Source organism: Neodiprion fabricii, chromosome 1, assembly GCF_021155785.1.
Source record: "Neodiprion fabricii isolate iyNeoFabr1 chromosome 1, iyNeoFabr1.1, whole genome shotgun sequence".
In the NCBI taxonomy this organism is placed as follows: domain Eukaryota; kingdom Metazoa; phylum Arthropoda; class Insecta; order Hymenoptera; family Diprionidae; genus Neodiprion; species Neodiprion fabricii.
In genome coordinates, this window is record NC_060239.1 from 30,054,425 (window position 1) to 30,069,763 (window position 15,339).

Genomic DNA, 15,339 nt, shown 5'->3' on the forward strand with positions numbered 1-15,339 from the left:
GATACATAGCAAATTTGAGAGACACTAATCATTCATAAGTGTAAAAAATATTTTTGTAAACTTTTTAGGAACTTACAGATAACTGACGACTGTCTGTCTCAAACGATGACCCTGTAAAAGTAGGAACTGATATCAAAGGGTCCACATCGACCGTCGAGGAACATGGGACTGAACAAGGCTTCGTTTCTGAAGGCGTTGATTGTGCTTTGCACACGGTCATCCTGCCGCAGGCCCACGGATCGACCGGTACCGGATTCGGCGTTTCGTCGCAGGACCAATTTTCGCCGATCGTTCGGACACTTTCACCAGGATCATGTTTCAGATATATCCACTGGGATAAACACACCAGATGTTTGCATAATAAACTTAGAGATGAAAGAAAACGTGAAAAACGTTGTGTGCGTAGGTTAATCTAAACCGGGAAAAGTAAATATGTTTAGTAGGCTTGTTTACGTTGAACAATCTCATCCACGCGAGGTATGAACAGTGCACGACAAAGGCGTAGGACTTCTTCTCTAGATATCTAGCATACAACACATTCATCGCTCGGCAAATAAGCTCTTCTCGAATCGAGTTCACGATAAAGTCTTGTTCTGCATCGTCAAGAATTTCACGCCACTTGATCGAAGGAATGTCAGACGGGTGATGGGCTACACCCGACGGACTCCTAGAGTCCTTATCCTTTTCTGGCAGCTCTGAATCGCTGACGATACTTTTACCCGAACTTCTGCGATTTGAGTTGACCGATTTGCGTCGCAACTTATTCATGATTCTAGCGTAACGTGTGTCTATGATGAAAAAATTTCAAAACTGAAACTGACTTGAAACTAGCAACGGATCGCGCGGATAGTTCAGAGCCGAATTAGCGTTACGTTATTTTGCGGTTAGATGGCGCAGGATGCACCTGATTCAAGATGTCTGTCTTAAACTCTTATCGAAAGACAGTAGACTGTCGTCACTGTAGAAACAGTAAAATCAGTTGAGCCGTCGTAGTGGCACACGATGCGCGGTAACATTTTGTTCAAGCTATGAAGAGGGTATTAAACAACCATAAGAGCTGATCAATTTCCCAAGGCCGGCCGTATGATACGCCGATACCGGTCTTTAAATTATAAATCCCACAAATTGTTGGATTACTTCTTTTTTGCTATTCTTCGCCTTATGCGGATAGCACCAAGCAGCCACAATACGTACAGGGATCCGACGTCTACCTCAATTACGTAGAAAAGTGCAGTTGTTTCGAGGTTTAACTGCTGCAGTCAGTGGTTGCACATTGTACAACAATCGCGCTTCTAAAATGATGGCTGATGATTCGAGTGTACGAGTGGCAGTCAGGTATGTGATTAATTATTACGTGTACATAAAAGTCTTGATTTGTTTTCATAACAGAATGCCAATTAGTCGATTTTTTTTTGTCATAGTTCTGTCTTCTGAGCGCATAAATGGAGATAGCTTTCCGAGCTGCGTGGGGGGTCCAAGAAACGTAATCCTCTATAAGGAAATTTGTCATTCTTAGGATACCTAATTCGTTGCGAAATTTTATTTTTTCTGTGCATACATATTCATGAGATGACCTCAATTCTTATATTAGTTTGGATCTCATGCTTCAGAAATGATTGTTCAATATTGAATCTGTTACGGCAATCCAAAGAATTGTCACTTCCAATGCAATAGATGAAAGTTTTCGCACTTTTCACATAGAATGAACGTCGTCTTTTGCATGCTAAAACTACCTCATCAACATTTAGGATCCAAAAAATTACTCTGCTCAATCAAAACACTTCTCGTCCATTTTTGCAAATTGAGTTCATAATTTCTACACCTATGTCCCTGTTTTATTTAAAATTCAATATCAGTACCTATTCCACACAATAAAGTGGGAAGATTCTCTGATTACTATTCAAGGACAGAATATTTTGTAAACGCAACGCCCAGGTTGGCTAGAAACAACACACTTTAGACCAAACATTACACTGAAAAACTTCACATTATCTTAGAGTTCATACCATCTAATTGCTTTCAAGAACGTGCTCCTTGTACAGTTTACTTGAAGCTACATGTAACACAGAGTATATTTGAACCACAATTCTATCCTTGTATGTTGACATATGAATGATAATGTTTGCACAGTATTAAAAAAAAATATTTTAATCAGCCACTTATGAATTTTAATTTACACTGGTCCACTCAAATTCATTGTCAAACATAGTTCCTTGCTTATAAAAGGCATTAACTCCAGGTAGTGATAGTGTTTACTATCACTTCTGTCATCGACTAATTATGTAATCGTTTTATTTCATCATCACTTTTTTTTACTCAGTCTGTGGTACGTTGTTATTAGTAGGATGATCTCTCCTTTTAAGACACAGATGTGTAGGCCCTGTCTCTCCGTCATGCATAATAAATGCTTGATTCAAGAATGAATAAACCCAATCTTCTGCCCCTCCACCTCCCTCCCCACCTTTTTCTTACACGTATATTGATGTATTAATCTCCTTCTCTGTTACTCCATATGCAATTCACTTTCATTGATGATATGAAGCAACGAGCATGTCTAAATACAATAAGACATTGAACGTAATAACAGAAACTTAAATTAATGTATTCCAAAGGTTGCTATAAATATAATCAAATGGAAAAAACACCTGGAAATTTCACTGAAAGCTAGATATTTGACTTTGATTCAAATATCAACTATGCTAATAAACAAAATATGCTTATAAGCTCTATAAGCATAATACAACATAGTGCCTAGTGTCCAGCTTTATGTTTAGAGACGTGTCACAGCAAAAACTGCGATGTTACTTTTAAATAATCCCAGGCAGTGTCCCACTTTTAATCGTAATATACATATATATGTAACAAATTGGGAAATGTTCTTGAAGCTTTAATGCCGCACTTTGCATTAGGATATATAAATTTCTACACATTGGCAATATTGTACAATGATTTTTCAGGATACGGCCTCAGGTTGCTCGTGAGGTTATAGACATGTGCAGAGTATGTACACAGGTACCGCCAGGAGAGCCACAGGTCTTCCTTGGGCCAGACAAAGCTTTCACATACGATCATGTTTTCGATACTGGCGTTGGACAAAATACCATATATGAGGCTTGTGTTGCACGTCTGGTGGACGGTGCTCTAGATGGCTACAATGCTACTGTTCTTGCTTATGGTCAAACTGGCTCTGGAAAAACTTACACCATGGGAACAGGTTTCGATGTCGAAGTAGATGATAGCGTGATCGGCATAATTCCTAGAGCCATTACACACTTATACAATGGGATATTAGAAAAACAAGAGCGTGCCAGAGAACGCGGACAAATGCCACCAGAGTTCAAGGTGAAGTTTTCAAAAATTTTGATTAACTACAAAGATTTATTGATTTCACATTAAAACGAAGACATAATGATGATTGAATATAATTCACACATCTTTGAGCTACATAGAGAACTTGAAATTACCACTGAAGCATGATTTTACATTGAGTGAAAATACTTTTTGCTACAGGTGACTGCACAATTTCTCGAATTATACAACGAAGAACTCAAAGACTTGTTAGAGCCAGGTGGTCCAAGGGGAGGAGCTCGTATTCACGAAGACACGACAGGAAGTATTCATTTGACGGGTGTAGAGCCAAGGATTGTGACTAGTCCAGAAGATGCTTTGGAGTGTTTGCGACTTGGAGCTCTCTCTCGAACAACTGGCTCAACACAAATGAATACACAGTCCTCAAGGTCGCATGCAATATTTACACTGCATGTCAAACAGCAACGTTGTGTCAAAGTTGAAGACCCTGATGCCGACGTTGACACTAGCGGCACCGAACCTGCTAGTGAGTTTGAAACTCTAACTGCTAAGTTTCATTTTGTCGACTTGGCAGGGTCAGAAAGACTTAAACGAACTGGAGCTACCGGAGAAAGAGCTAAAGAAGGAATATCTATCAATTGCGGTTTGGTAAGTATCTACTTTAAGGTATATAGTGTTAAAGAATAAGGCTAATCAACTGATATCGGAGGTTATCTCAAAGAATTTTAGAAATGTAAAACCATTTGATGAGAACGCAAACAGAGATTTTCAATTTTGGCTTGGTTGTCAATAGAATAGTCTTTGATAGATATCTTTTGCTTTAATGGTAGTTGGCACTTGGTAATGTAATATCAGCCCTTGGAGACACAACGAAAAAAGCCCTCCATGTACCTTATCGAGATTCCAAGCTAACAAGGCTACTGCAGGACTCCTTGGGAGGAAATAGTCAAACGGTTATGATAGCATGTGTCTCGCCAAGTGACCGTGATTTCATGGAAACACTGAGTACCTTGAAATACGCTAATAGAGCAAGAAACATAAAGAACAAGGTGACAATAAATCAAGACAAGAGTTCGCGAACAATTGCTTCTCTTCGCAGAGAAATACAGCAGCTACAACTTGAATTAATGGAGTACAGGCAGGGTGAGTTGAGTGCTGCTGATTCAATTAGATGTTCACATCTAATCGTTTAATGAAACTAATGAATTTCTTGAAGGCAAGAGAGTGGTCGGTGAAGATGGTGTGAACGATGCATGGCACGAGAATCAAATGCTGAACAGTGAATTGACCAGTCTTCGTACTAGAGTCAAAGCTCTTTCTGAAACTGTGGAAGCTCTCACAGCCAAGAACGCTCTTCTATTAGCAGAAAAAGCAGCAGGTCATTGGCTGGCATCTGGAGGAAGTGGCAGCGATGATGTTACCAGCTTAGTGCAAGGCTACTTACAAGAAATTGAAGAACTGCGTGCTCGATTACTCGAAGCAGAAGCGATGTATCAGCAGTTGAAAAAGCGACAAGTTCAAGTAAATTACTTATAAAGTTATGGTAATTGATCCCTTTTTTGTTTTCCAATGATTGATTTATGTGTGTTTATTTCCTACGTTTAACAGGTGAATGCAGCTAATCTGTATGGTGAACCGTCCTATGTATTTCATAACGACTCTTCTTCTGTCCTGGCAGAAGCTAAGAAAGAACTTCAGAAAGAAATTAACACATTGGCAGCATTAAAAGAACAGCATACACCTAATTCTAACACTTCTGCAAAAGTAGAAGGAGAAGATGGAGAGCAGGAGGAAAATGATAATGTTCACGAATTCATGAGCGAAGATGAATCTGAGGACGATGCAGATCGCAAAGGTAAATTTGAATTTGTTTTATTTATCTTGATATACGTATGCAAGGTATTTACCTACGGCGTTTTTAATTTCTATTTTATTCTCCGTAGAAGAAGATGAAGAGGAAGAAGCTATGGGGCGAGAGTTAGAAGCTCTGACGTCGGACATAGATGTTAAGCAGCGTTTAATTCAAGAATTGGAATTGTCACAAAGAAGGCTGCTAACAATGAAACAACATTACGAAGACAAATTGACTCAATTGCAAGCACGTATTAAAAATACTACTGAAGAGCGCGATAAAGTACTATCATCCTTACAGCAACACCCTGCTCCTCCAACTGAGAAAGTTAAAAAATTACGAGATGAGTACGAGCGAAAATTATCGTCAATGCAAAAAGAGATGCGATTACTTCAGTCTGCCAAAAAAGAACATGCGCGATTATTGCGCAGTCAATCTCAAAGTGAGAATAGGCTTAGAGGATTGAGAAATGAGTTGGCAGAGATGAAGAGAGCAAAAGTTAAGCTACTAAACAAGATGAGAGAAGAGGCCCAGAGGCATAAAGAGAATGAATTGAGACGCAATAGAGAGATAGCTCAACTGCGTAAAGAAAGTCGTAAAAATGCGAATATGATTAGGAATTTAGAGGCGGATAAAAAAATGAAGGAAGTGGTACTACGAAGAAAGCAGGAAGAGGTAACGGCACTCAGGAAACGGGATAGAGGTTTGAGTCAGAAGGCAGCTGGTAGGACAGTACTAAAAGAAAAGAGTCCAAAGGCCCTTAAACAAAGATGGCAAACGTTTGAAAGAACTATTACAAAGCAGGCATTGGCAAAACAGGCTGCAGCTGAAACTGAAAGAGAAATGGAAAGGCTTTTACAGGAGCGAGAAGAGTTGGGAAGAGATTTAGAAAGACTTCAAAAACGAAGAGCTGTTGCTTCTGCTGCAAATGGTGACACTGCTGACATAGACGAAGAAATTGATAATGTTAAGAGTAAAATAAGCTACCTACAGGTAAGTCTGGCAATTCATGCAATAACCAGCATTAATAATATCTACTTATTTTAGAGTAAAGTTTATTCATAGTAAACGTAATTATTAAATGTAAACAAAATTTTATTACAGGATAGTATAGCTGACTGTCAACGTGATATGGTGGAAATGGGTGAAGTGGAAGGCGAGAGTGAGCCAGGCGCTGAGGTTCTGCTTGCCACAATCAAGTCGGTTGACGAAGCACGCTATTTATTAGAAAGAATGCTCGCATTTACTGTGGAACAAAGTTGTATGGCAGCACAGAGGCAATCAGAAGTTCGTGACATGGAAACTAGATTGAACCAAGTTTCGCAGGAAAGCGATGTGCAACATCAGCTACTTGAACATGTGCTGAGAGATCGAGATTTACTTTCACTCACCAACAACCATCAAAATAATTCTTCTATCTATAGCCCTAATAGTTCAAGAAGTTCTTCGCCAGACAAGTAAGTTTCGTACACGATTTGAGGTAAATCTATGAAATGAAACAACACTATTTTAGCGCACTTGAACATTTATTATTCCTTGCGGTCCTAATTACGTCCACATAACTATTTTTCCAGCAATGACAGCTACAACCAAGTAATTTCTGGAACTGATGATAAACAACAGAAAAGCAACAAAGTTCGACGGAGGACCACACAGCCACAGGAGCTACTTTACGGTGTTGCAGTCGGTTCAGATACAATAAAAGCAGATGAAGATCAAAATCAAAATCACAACCATCCACTCACAAGGGTGCCCAGCGCTCCTGGCAGTCTGAAGTAAGTATGTCAAATCAGAATTGGACCAAAGCTTCACATACATTGCGAATCTTGAATAGTATATATTTCAAATTTACTAGAGGTTTTATTGAATATGATGATTATTTAATGACATCATTGAGAAAATAACTTATTCATAATTAGCTTTGGTACATTCGACATATGAATCAGTACTTACTCCTCATTAGCATGTCAACTAATACTTGATTTATTTTACAACGATTTGTGTCATTGATTAAATTTTCCATACTGTAATGATTAATTTAGGGGTTTGGTACTGACTAGAAGTCAATACGGAGTGGGAGTGGTTGTTGGCTCACCAACGCTAACTCGTCGTGATAGTACCTCACCAAGGCCTCTGCGACGACCCCTCCATCCTGGAGGAGGCTCCATGTGAGTGACAATGGTTCAACACGTCTTTACCCTTGCACTCCTTGTATATCTCTGTTTCAATGCCTTGTACAATGCACTGATTTCTACTGTGTTTCCTTCAGATGAGCAATAAGTACGAATTATAGCTCGCTACAAAATAGAGTAACATTCAAAAGTAAATATATTTATTCCCTATATATTACATACGAACATAATGTATTGATAGAAATGCCTATCTATGGATAAATTATCTTTTTTGTATAAAGTATTGATAAATTTTTTATGCAATCATCTGATATTCGATATAAATTTCTAACATAACAATAAATACATGCATAAACTCTTGACATGCTAAACAAACGTGTACCACTCAACTACCTAGTCACATACACGGACAAATATCTTTTGATGAGAATCACATTTGTTGCCAAACCTTGATGTTAATATTGTAGCTGCTAAAAGAACAACTAACATATACTAACGATCTTCTCATATCAAGTAAGTATAGGACAGTAGATTGCTTGTTTATATCTAATTAATCCCCTTTAGTGATGTGAATTAATGTTTTACATAAAATTGGGAAATAAACATTTCTAATATTTGTAGATGATTTTTTTTTTTCTGCAGCATAAATAAATTCCAAAACGTATTACATTTGTCACAATAAACCATTCCCAATGATCATACAACAATAAACTCTTCAACGTCTAACACACTTCTACCAAGAAACACATCAACAATTATACAAAAAAGTATTGTAGATTTATAATGAAAATGAACCATTATCTAATTTAAATTTATCACAAGTTAAGCCAACAGTTGATCAAACTATAACATTGCCATAAGGTTCGTGTACATCTGTAAGTCGAGTTGTACACTGTACTTGTGATAAAATTAATTTTTATCGTCTATCTCTGCAGTTGGCAAAAAGACAATGTGCAATTCTCCTAAAAGGAATTCGTCCGTGCTTTAAAATCAATCGTTCGCACTTGCATGTGTAGTAGCCCCGACCTAGCAAAGCATGGTAATCAGCCTGGGATGCATCTAATCTGACTAACGCGTTAACATAACAAACAACCTAACCAGGGAACAGGTAGGACTGACGGATGTATCATCACCACCTGGTTCGCCAACTGCTTATCGTCGATTCAATAGTAGAGAAGAAAATGTATTTTCAAGGCTGACTGCCAGTAGGCAGCCATTGCCTTCCGACCCTCAACCTACTAGAGGAGTCATCTCCCAATATCAAGGAAAGGTAAGTATACTTCAAGCCGTCTTGATTGAGAAAAGGATGATTTATGTGAAGTGCGAAAATACATTTACATTAGTTCAAGAATTGGATTCTATAATACAGACTTCTGTTATTTTACAGGCACAGCCCAGAGCAATTTTGCAATGTAGTCATATAGCAGAAGGACATAGCAAGGCTGTTCTTACTATTTGTGCTACTAATGATCGTCTTTTCAGTGGTTCCAAAGGTACAATATTGAAAATCTGTAAAGTGAATTGAAGTAAAATCATCTGCAAAGTTAATTTGACATAATTTTTATGTGCAGATCGTACAGTGAAAGTTTGGGACCTGGAAACTGGGCTGGAAAGTCTCACACTGAGTGGTCATCCCAATAATGTTGTAGCAGTAAAATATTCTGTTGAACACCGCCTGCTTTTTAGTATATCAGCAGCATATGTAAAAGTTTGGGATTTACGAGCTGGAAACTCTTGTGTCAAAACGCTCTTTTCATCTGGTCAAGCTCAGAGCGGCCCTCTGGCTCTATCAACACCATCTAGAACTCTTCAACTTCCTGTTGGAGAGACAACAATAAATGACGTGGCTCTAAGTCTTGACGAAAAAGAACTTTATACGGCAACTAGTGACAAAGTTAGAATATGGGACTTGCGCAAGTTAACTTACAGTGGAAGACTGAGTACAGCTCACACTGCTGCAGTAATGTGTTTGGCAGTTGCTTCTGATGGCAGAGTAATTACTGGTAGCAAAGACCACCTTATAGCTCTTGTAGAGCCAAATACTTCTGGACAATCTGTTAGTCTGGCACCGCCTCATTACGATGGTGTACAATGCCTAGCTACATATGGCTCAACGTTATTCTCTGGTATGTAATTGTTAGCGGAGCTTATTGTATGTGTATAAAATTCGAATGATTTACATTAACTGCATTTCGTAGGATCCCGAGACATGTGTATTAAAAGATGGGATTTAGAAAAGATGGAATTAGTTCAATCACTCAACAATGCTCACAAAGATTGGGTTCTTGGATTATGTACAGTGAACCATGGTTCGGTTCTAATTTCTGGCTGTCGCGGTGGTTTATTGAGAGCATGGACAGTTCCTCGCGATCAATCCGGAGAATGCAGCCTTTTGGGAGAGGTTCGGGCACATAGTTCTGCAATTAATGCAGTTGTCACGAATCAACAACACATATTCACAGCTAGCAAGTGAGTTTCGTATTGTACTTGACATTTTCTAGGGGGTTTAGTCCAAAGGCCACTTAGTGATATATGCGTGCTTACAACAAAATTGACACAATTAACACAATCAACACAATTCTGAAAAGTTTGGACCCAACTCCATGAGAATAGTGTACTTAGTTAAGAATTAAATTAACATGATGGGGGATATTGATTACAGCTCTGGAGAAGTTAAGCTGTGGCGAATACCTGATGTCTCGCTTATTATGTCTGTGTCCACAGTATCGCTTTAACTTATTTTATTCATTTGTATTTATTTTGTATTTTTTTACAGCTCATTTGGTTTTATTTTATAATAATCCGCATGTACTTTGCTTTTCGCATCACTATCATCTTAAATCAATGGAAAGGACAATATATTTTTTATTACATTTGTAAGCAATAAACGTATCCACCAATTCAACTTTGATGCAGTAATTGCAATTTTAAAGTTGTTGCATCCATCTGATCATGGCTCTTGAAGCTCGGTCGACTGTACAATTCAACTGTGTCCAAGTGAATATGTATATATATATATAGAGATGTATTTGTTGGATACTGGTCAACTTCTGGTTGGATTCCTATTTATGTAACTCTTGCTTAACCAAATACAAGATGTGCAGTGCACATTTGGACTTAGTTTCACTTTAGTTTATTTATCTCCAAGTAGTGACATATTATTAACATATTACAGCAAATTTGATTGTCACATGAATCATCAGTGATTACATACAGTTCTTAACACATTGAAAACTGCTACTCCATCCATTGAGAAATTCTTAAAGTGCTTACAGAAATCGTAAAAATAATTTATTTAATTCTGATTTGTGTGATTCACCATTATAATTGCTAAATTTCCTTGTTATATTGCATCTGTGTTGTTTACTTTGATGTTTAATGCTTTGCATGGCTACCAAAAACGCAACTACGAACGTGAAGTGATGGCTCCTTGAAATTATGGCACTACTACAAGAGAGATCAACGACAACGAAGTAACTCCTTGAGGCGCTGAAGTGATGCTGCGCTTCAATTGTAAATTATTAGCAAATTTATTTTATATTCTGTTGATAAAACGCCGAAATTAAATTTAACTCAATGTAACATACATTATACATTTCTTTACGTTCCTTATCATTTGTGGAACATAATCTAAATGTACTATGAAACCTACCACCAGTATTTTCTTATTGAATACGTATTCAACACTAGTTTAGATGGCTTGTTGAACCGAAATTATACACTAATATGTAATTTCCATGAAAGGAGAATTAGAAAATCTCGTTATCTATTAAGCCTAATGCTACTCAGTATGGAATAAAGTTATACAAACATAGTAAAACAGTTTTGGTATTATCTAGCATTTATTTTATTATGAACAGGGATATGGTAGTATTAATTACAATATTTACTCTTGGTACAAACAATAATTGCTGTATAATACTGTACAGTCTGAGGTCTCTGGAGGTCCCAAGGATACGATATTGTCAGGGTTGGCAGCTGTTTAGTTTTCTTCTGAAATTAATAATAGTAAGGTTTACTGTTTATATTCCAACCTAAATTTCAGCAACTGGGTATTTCAAACTTGGCACTTGAGACATGATATAATGAATATGTCTGAAACAGGAATAACTAATATGACGTAACAATAGAATTTGAATTTACATATTACAAATTAATATTCATAAAAATTAGAAAAGAGAAAAAAATTAATGTGGTATAAGTACCGCTTCTTTTTTTTGTGTGCGGTAAGTGATTCTTGGCCACTATCATCAGCACTGTCTTCCGATTGGCTACTGCTACTACTGCTAGAAGAACTACTAGAAGATCCACTTGAAGAATCACTCGCTACTCCTGTATCTTCTTTTATATCAATAGTATCAGCTAATGCTCCTAAGTCTGGTTCTTTTACACGAAGTACTCTTTGCCATTTGCGTGAAAGTTTAGGTCTCCCTCTTACCTAACAGCAAATATCGGAGGAAAAATTCGATGAAATTTGAAATGTTGAGATTGCACAAACAGAATAGTAACTTCGATGCACTGATACAATAGAATCCTTAAAGTTATGCCTAACTCAGCTTTATCCATACTTAAAAAGGAATTTCGAGCATTTGTAATTATAGCAAAACCAAACTTTGAATTAAGAAAAATCTATTTTAGAGATACGTAAATACAATTCATGATTCAAATGCAATTTAGACATTATGCATTTCCAATTATCTGTATGGTATTGAAGTTGACAGTCACAGTATTTTGGCCCCCCAATGTTCAGTTAATAAAAATTAACATGGAACTTGTGAAAGTCTAACAAAATTGAGGCATTGTAAATAAGTTATCAAGAACTTTTTAAGATATACGACTTGTTGTGATACTATTCTATATTTAATAATATAGACAGCGCGTGTCACGACCATGTTTGTTTTCCTTCCTACTCAGAAAATTGAATAAATGAATAAATGAAAGTTTAATGAAAAATTCCATAAAGTTAAAACTTACCGTCTTATGCCATACGATGGGGAAGTTTGTTCGAGAGCAAAAATTTTGTGTTACTGCTATTGTATTGTCAAGATTCAATACTACGTGCCACCATCCGCCTGGAACAAATACAGTATCTCCTGGCCCTTGTAATATTTCAGTAGGTTGGCAATCTTTTGGCCACGTGGGTAGTTTGGTTCGTGGATAAATGGTAGCAAACCAGGTGATAGCTTCATCCCTTTGCTTCCCACCTTCCATTGCGCTAACTTTAAGAAGTTCACGAGGAGTGTGAGTGGGAAATAGACACCACCGTTTGTGGCCTGAAATTAAGGCGTTCCAAGCACTAGTCCCCAGAGGATCTATGTGGATACCAGTGCCTAACAAATATATTAAAATTACACCAGAAACTTATTCACCTTAGGATAGCTTCGAAACTTTTACAGATCACATATGTTGGTGCATAAACAATACAAGGACGTCAGAACTAATGGACTGATATTGAAAGTTTGTACTACATACTTCTAGGTAACTTAAGTTAAATACTGAAAAAAAAAATTGATAAACAATGTTGCTAAATGTTTAATAACTTCTAATCTGCCAGTGTTCTGAGTTTCATTTCATTCACACCTGATCTCGCAGGTCCCATAACAAACCATCGATAAGGTGGTCGTCGATGTTCTCCGGCATGCTGGAAAAGGTCGTCTTGGAAATATAATGGTATTGAGTAATCTTCTAGTAATTTTCTACGCCGTGGATGTTCTCCAAATGAACTATCAAAGATATAGAGTGGCGAGTCATCTTCGTTATTCAACATGTATCGGACATAGTATTTCATCTTCATTTTCACACTGTACCCTTCATTGTCTTCTCCGCATTTGAATTTCTGATTCCGATATTTCTTTGTAAGCCTCTACTTGTCAACATAAATCTTAGATCAATGCATGTCAATAATTTTAATTATACATAATTATCTTAGATACAAAGAATATACGGACCAAAAGTCAGTATTTACCAAAATAATTGATACTCTAATTGTAAGCTGTGAGATTAAAATATTGTGCACACTAGGCTGGTAACAAGTAAGAAACTGTTTCCAAAATAATAAGTTTTTGTTACTGTAAAAAGCTCTTCAAACGGCATGCATATAGATTACTCATCACGTGGTAATTAAAGTAATAGAAAGATTTAAACTTTCGTTTCATCATAACCAAGGTTGTAATATAACTGTAATGATGCTCTTTAAAAAAAACTAGATTACAACCTTAGAGTACCCTAATATTCAATAAACAGTAATATTTCCTTAACAAACTTTTATTTTGTGAATTCTACTCCTTGAGTTAGTTTAAAGTTGCAATACAATGGTTTTTATTTAAATCTTTCGTTATGTTAACCTTACTAATTTCAGCCTCAAAATCACAGATAAAACCTATTACATAAAATTTAACAATTTTCATGGAGACTAGAAATAATATGGATGAGAATGTTTGAATGAATTCTTAAACGAAGGTCCAACGAATGCGACACAGTTATTACAAGTGGTTCAGGTGAGAAATTCTTAAATGAATAAAATGTAAAAACAGCTACTTGTTCCCAGCCCTGATATTATGAGAAATACCGAGATATAAATGCATGCTAAATTTACCTCAACAGTCCATTTGTGTTGGGCTTTCCAATCACACTGAGTTTCTCGTATCACTACAGGTTTGTAAGGCTTTTCATACTTTTCAATAAATTCGGCCGGAGTCACCGACCTCTCATCAATACGATCAACATTATCAGTAAATTCCCAAAAGGTAGCAAACTTTTTATGATAACCATGCTGCGACCAGGCGATTTTGTCGCCAAGTTCTATGCAGAAAAATATTTGTATGAATTATATATTAAAAATGACTCGGCAAAACTTTTTTTGGTGCAAACTTATTACTTGATACCGACAAATTGGGCATTGGGAGATTAATGGGAAATAAAACGAAGATCTTAACGGACTAAAATGTTTGAAAATCACTGAATTGGAGTTTAAATCCTCTACACGCCTCTATCGCGTTACTGAATAGGTTATAAATGAGGTTATGAGGCATACCTGGTCTAGCTTTTCGCTTCACTTCTTTAATACGTTTTTTGGCTCGGTGATCTAGCTTGAGCTCTTCCGACATCTCGTGTGATATACTAATTTACTAATTTAACTTATTAAAAATATATTTACAAATATAATTTTTAAGGAACACACAGGCACACGTCACGGAATGATACCGTAACTTGAATAGTGCGCATATTTTCCGCGAGGTGCGAATTTTTTTCGTCCCGTAATCAGTTCTTTTTCAGTCAACCACAGTCAATGCTTGCATGTTTAGCAGGATTGCAGCAGCAGTAATTACATTTCTAATGTAGTAATTGCTGCCCGTAGTATAACCAAATAACCGATGAACTTACTAAAACGGTACATTGTCCTCATTTAAATTTGTTAAGATAAATACCACGTTTTGTGTTTCGATGGTAAAATATGAAATTACGAATTCAGGCAAAATCCAGCAGCTTGAGGGATTACCTGGGAGATGACACTAGTAGTGACGTGCCTACGTGACAAGAGCCATGCAATGGGTTCCGTGTCGAATCGTCTCCTCCCTGCAGTTGGGAGTTTGGGACAGCTGAGCTTTTTCATCTATAATTGACAGGCGGCCGAGGTTAAGAAATAGTTCACAATGAAGCTCGAATTTTTTGCCCCCTCTTCAAAGGGCGAGAAACCCATAGCTACCCATACATTATTATTGTATATATAAAAGATAACTGATAATAATAATTGCAAATCTGAAATATACTGAGATAAACTTCAGTTTTTTATCATACATTACATTTCGTATCAATTAACTCGAGTACAAAATTAGCGCTGATCGTGAGATTCAGCCGCGCTGGGGCTTGCCTCCAGAACACGATTCGTTTTCTCGGATTCTCGTCAAGTCCCGCATGCGTAGAAGCTGGCTTATACCTAGTGCCTAGACTACGAATCCAAATGGGTCGTCGTCCAGAAAAGAGAGAACACCGCTACCAATGCGGAGAGACGTGAGTGCCCTGGCGCGGGAGAGAGAGAAAGAGTGA

At 37.1% G+C, this 15,339-nt stretch overlaps 3 protein-coding genes and 1 long non-coding RNA gene across 7 annotated transcripts in view; 2 read left to right on the forward strand and 2 right to left on the reverse strand.

Annotated features, from left to right (window-relative positions):
* LOC124181618 overlaps nucleotides 1-366 on the reverse strand; it is a 92,994-nt gene extending 92,628 nt beyond the window's left edge. Inside the window, exon 1 of the mRNA XM_046568342.1 lies at nucleotides 77-366. Coding sequence (XP_046424298.1) covers nucleotides 77-220 — 144 coding nt within the window. The 5' untranslated portion in view covers nucleotides 221-366. The remainder of the gene's footprint in view (nucleotides 1-76) is intronic.
* A 553-nt stretch (nucleotides 367-919) lies between these two features.
* Nucleotides 920-11,113, forward strand: LOC124181384 (kinesin-like protein KIF21A). Of its 3 annotated transcripts, XR_006870446.1 has the most exons (16): nucleotides 920-1,335; nucleotides 2,958-3,342; nucleotides 3,511-3,957; nucleotides 4,140-4,452; nucleotides 4,526-4,830; nucleotides 4,918-5,164; nucleotides 5,253-6,154; nucleotides 6,266-6,618; nucleotides 6,736-6,936; nucleotides 7,204-7,329; nucleotides 8,395-8,563; nucleotides 8,681-8,786; nucleotides 8,865-9,419; nucleotides 9,492-9,762; nucleotides 9,956-10,573; nucleotides 10,714-11,113. XR_006870446.1 is itself a non-coding variant. In XM_046567919.1 (15 exons), exons 1-15 carry the CDS (start codon nucleotides 1,298-1,300, stop codon nucleotides 10,026-10,028), a joined length of 4,491 nt encoding a protein of 1,496 aa, XP_046423875.1. In that variant the 5' UTR covers nucleotides 920-1,297; the 3' UTR covers nucleotides 10,029-11,113. The 3 variants fall into 3 exon arrangements, 2 of the variants coding, with proteins under 2 accessions (XP_046423875.1, XP_046423865.1); XM_046567919.1 differs by having other exon boundaries at nucleotides 9,956-11,113; XM_046567909.1 differs by lacking the exon at nucleotides 9,956-10,573.
* Nucleotides 11,114-11,116: 3 nt separating this feature from the next.
* On the reverse strand, nucleotides 11,117-14,771 carry LOC124181540 (bifunctional arginine demethylase and lysyl-hydroxylase PSR). 2 transcript variants are annotated; one of them, XM_046568202.1, is made up of 6 exons: nucleotides 14,327-14,771; nucleotides 13,889-14,094; nucleotides 12,874-13,156; nucleotides 12,268-12,623; nucleotides 11,499-11,731; nucleotides 11,117-11,286 (listed from the first exon to the last, which is right to left on the reverse strand). In XM_046568202.1, exons 1-6 carry the CDS (start codon nucleotides 14,397-14,399, stop codon nucleotides 11,259-11,261), a joined length of 1,179 nt encoding a protein of 392 aa, XP_046424158.1. In that variant the 5' UTR covers nucleotides 14,400-14,771; the 3' UTR covers nucleotides 11,117-11,258. The 2 variants fall into 2 exon arrangements, with proteins under 2 accessions (XP_046424158.1, XP_046424168.1); XM_046568212.1 differs by having other exon boundaries at nucleotides 11,117-11,283; nucleotides 14,327-14,767.
* On the forward strand, nucleotides 13,890-15,076 carry LOC124181646. The gene is made up of 2 exons (XR_006870524.1): nucleotides 13,890-13,947; nucleotides 14,765-15,076. It is a non-coding gene; the product is annotated as an uncharacterized LOC124181646 (long non-coding RNA).
* Nucleotides 15,077-15,339: the final 263 nt, after the last annotated feature.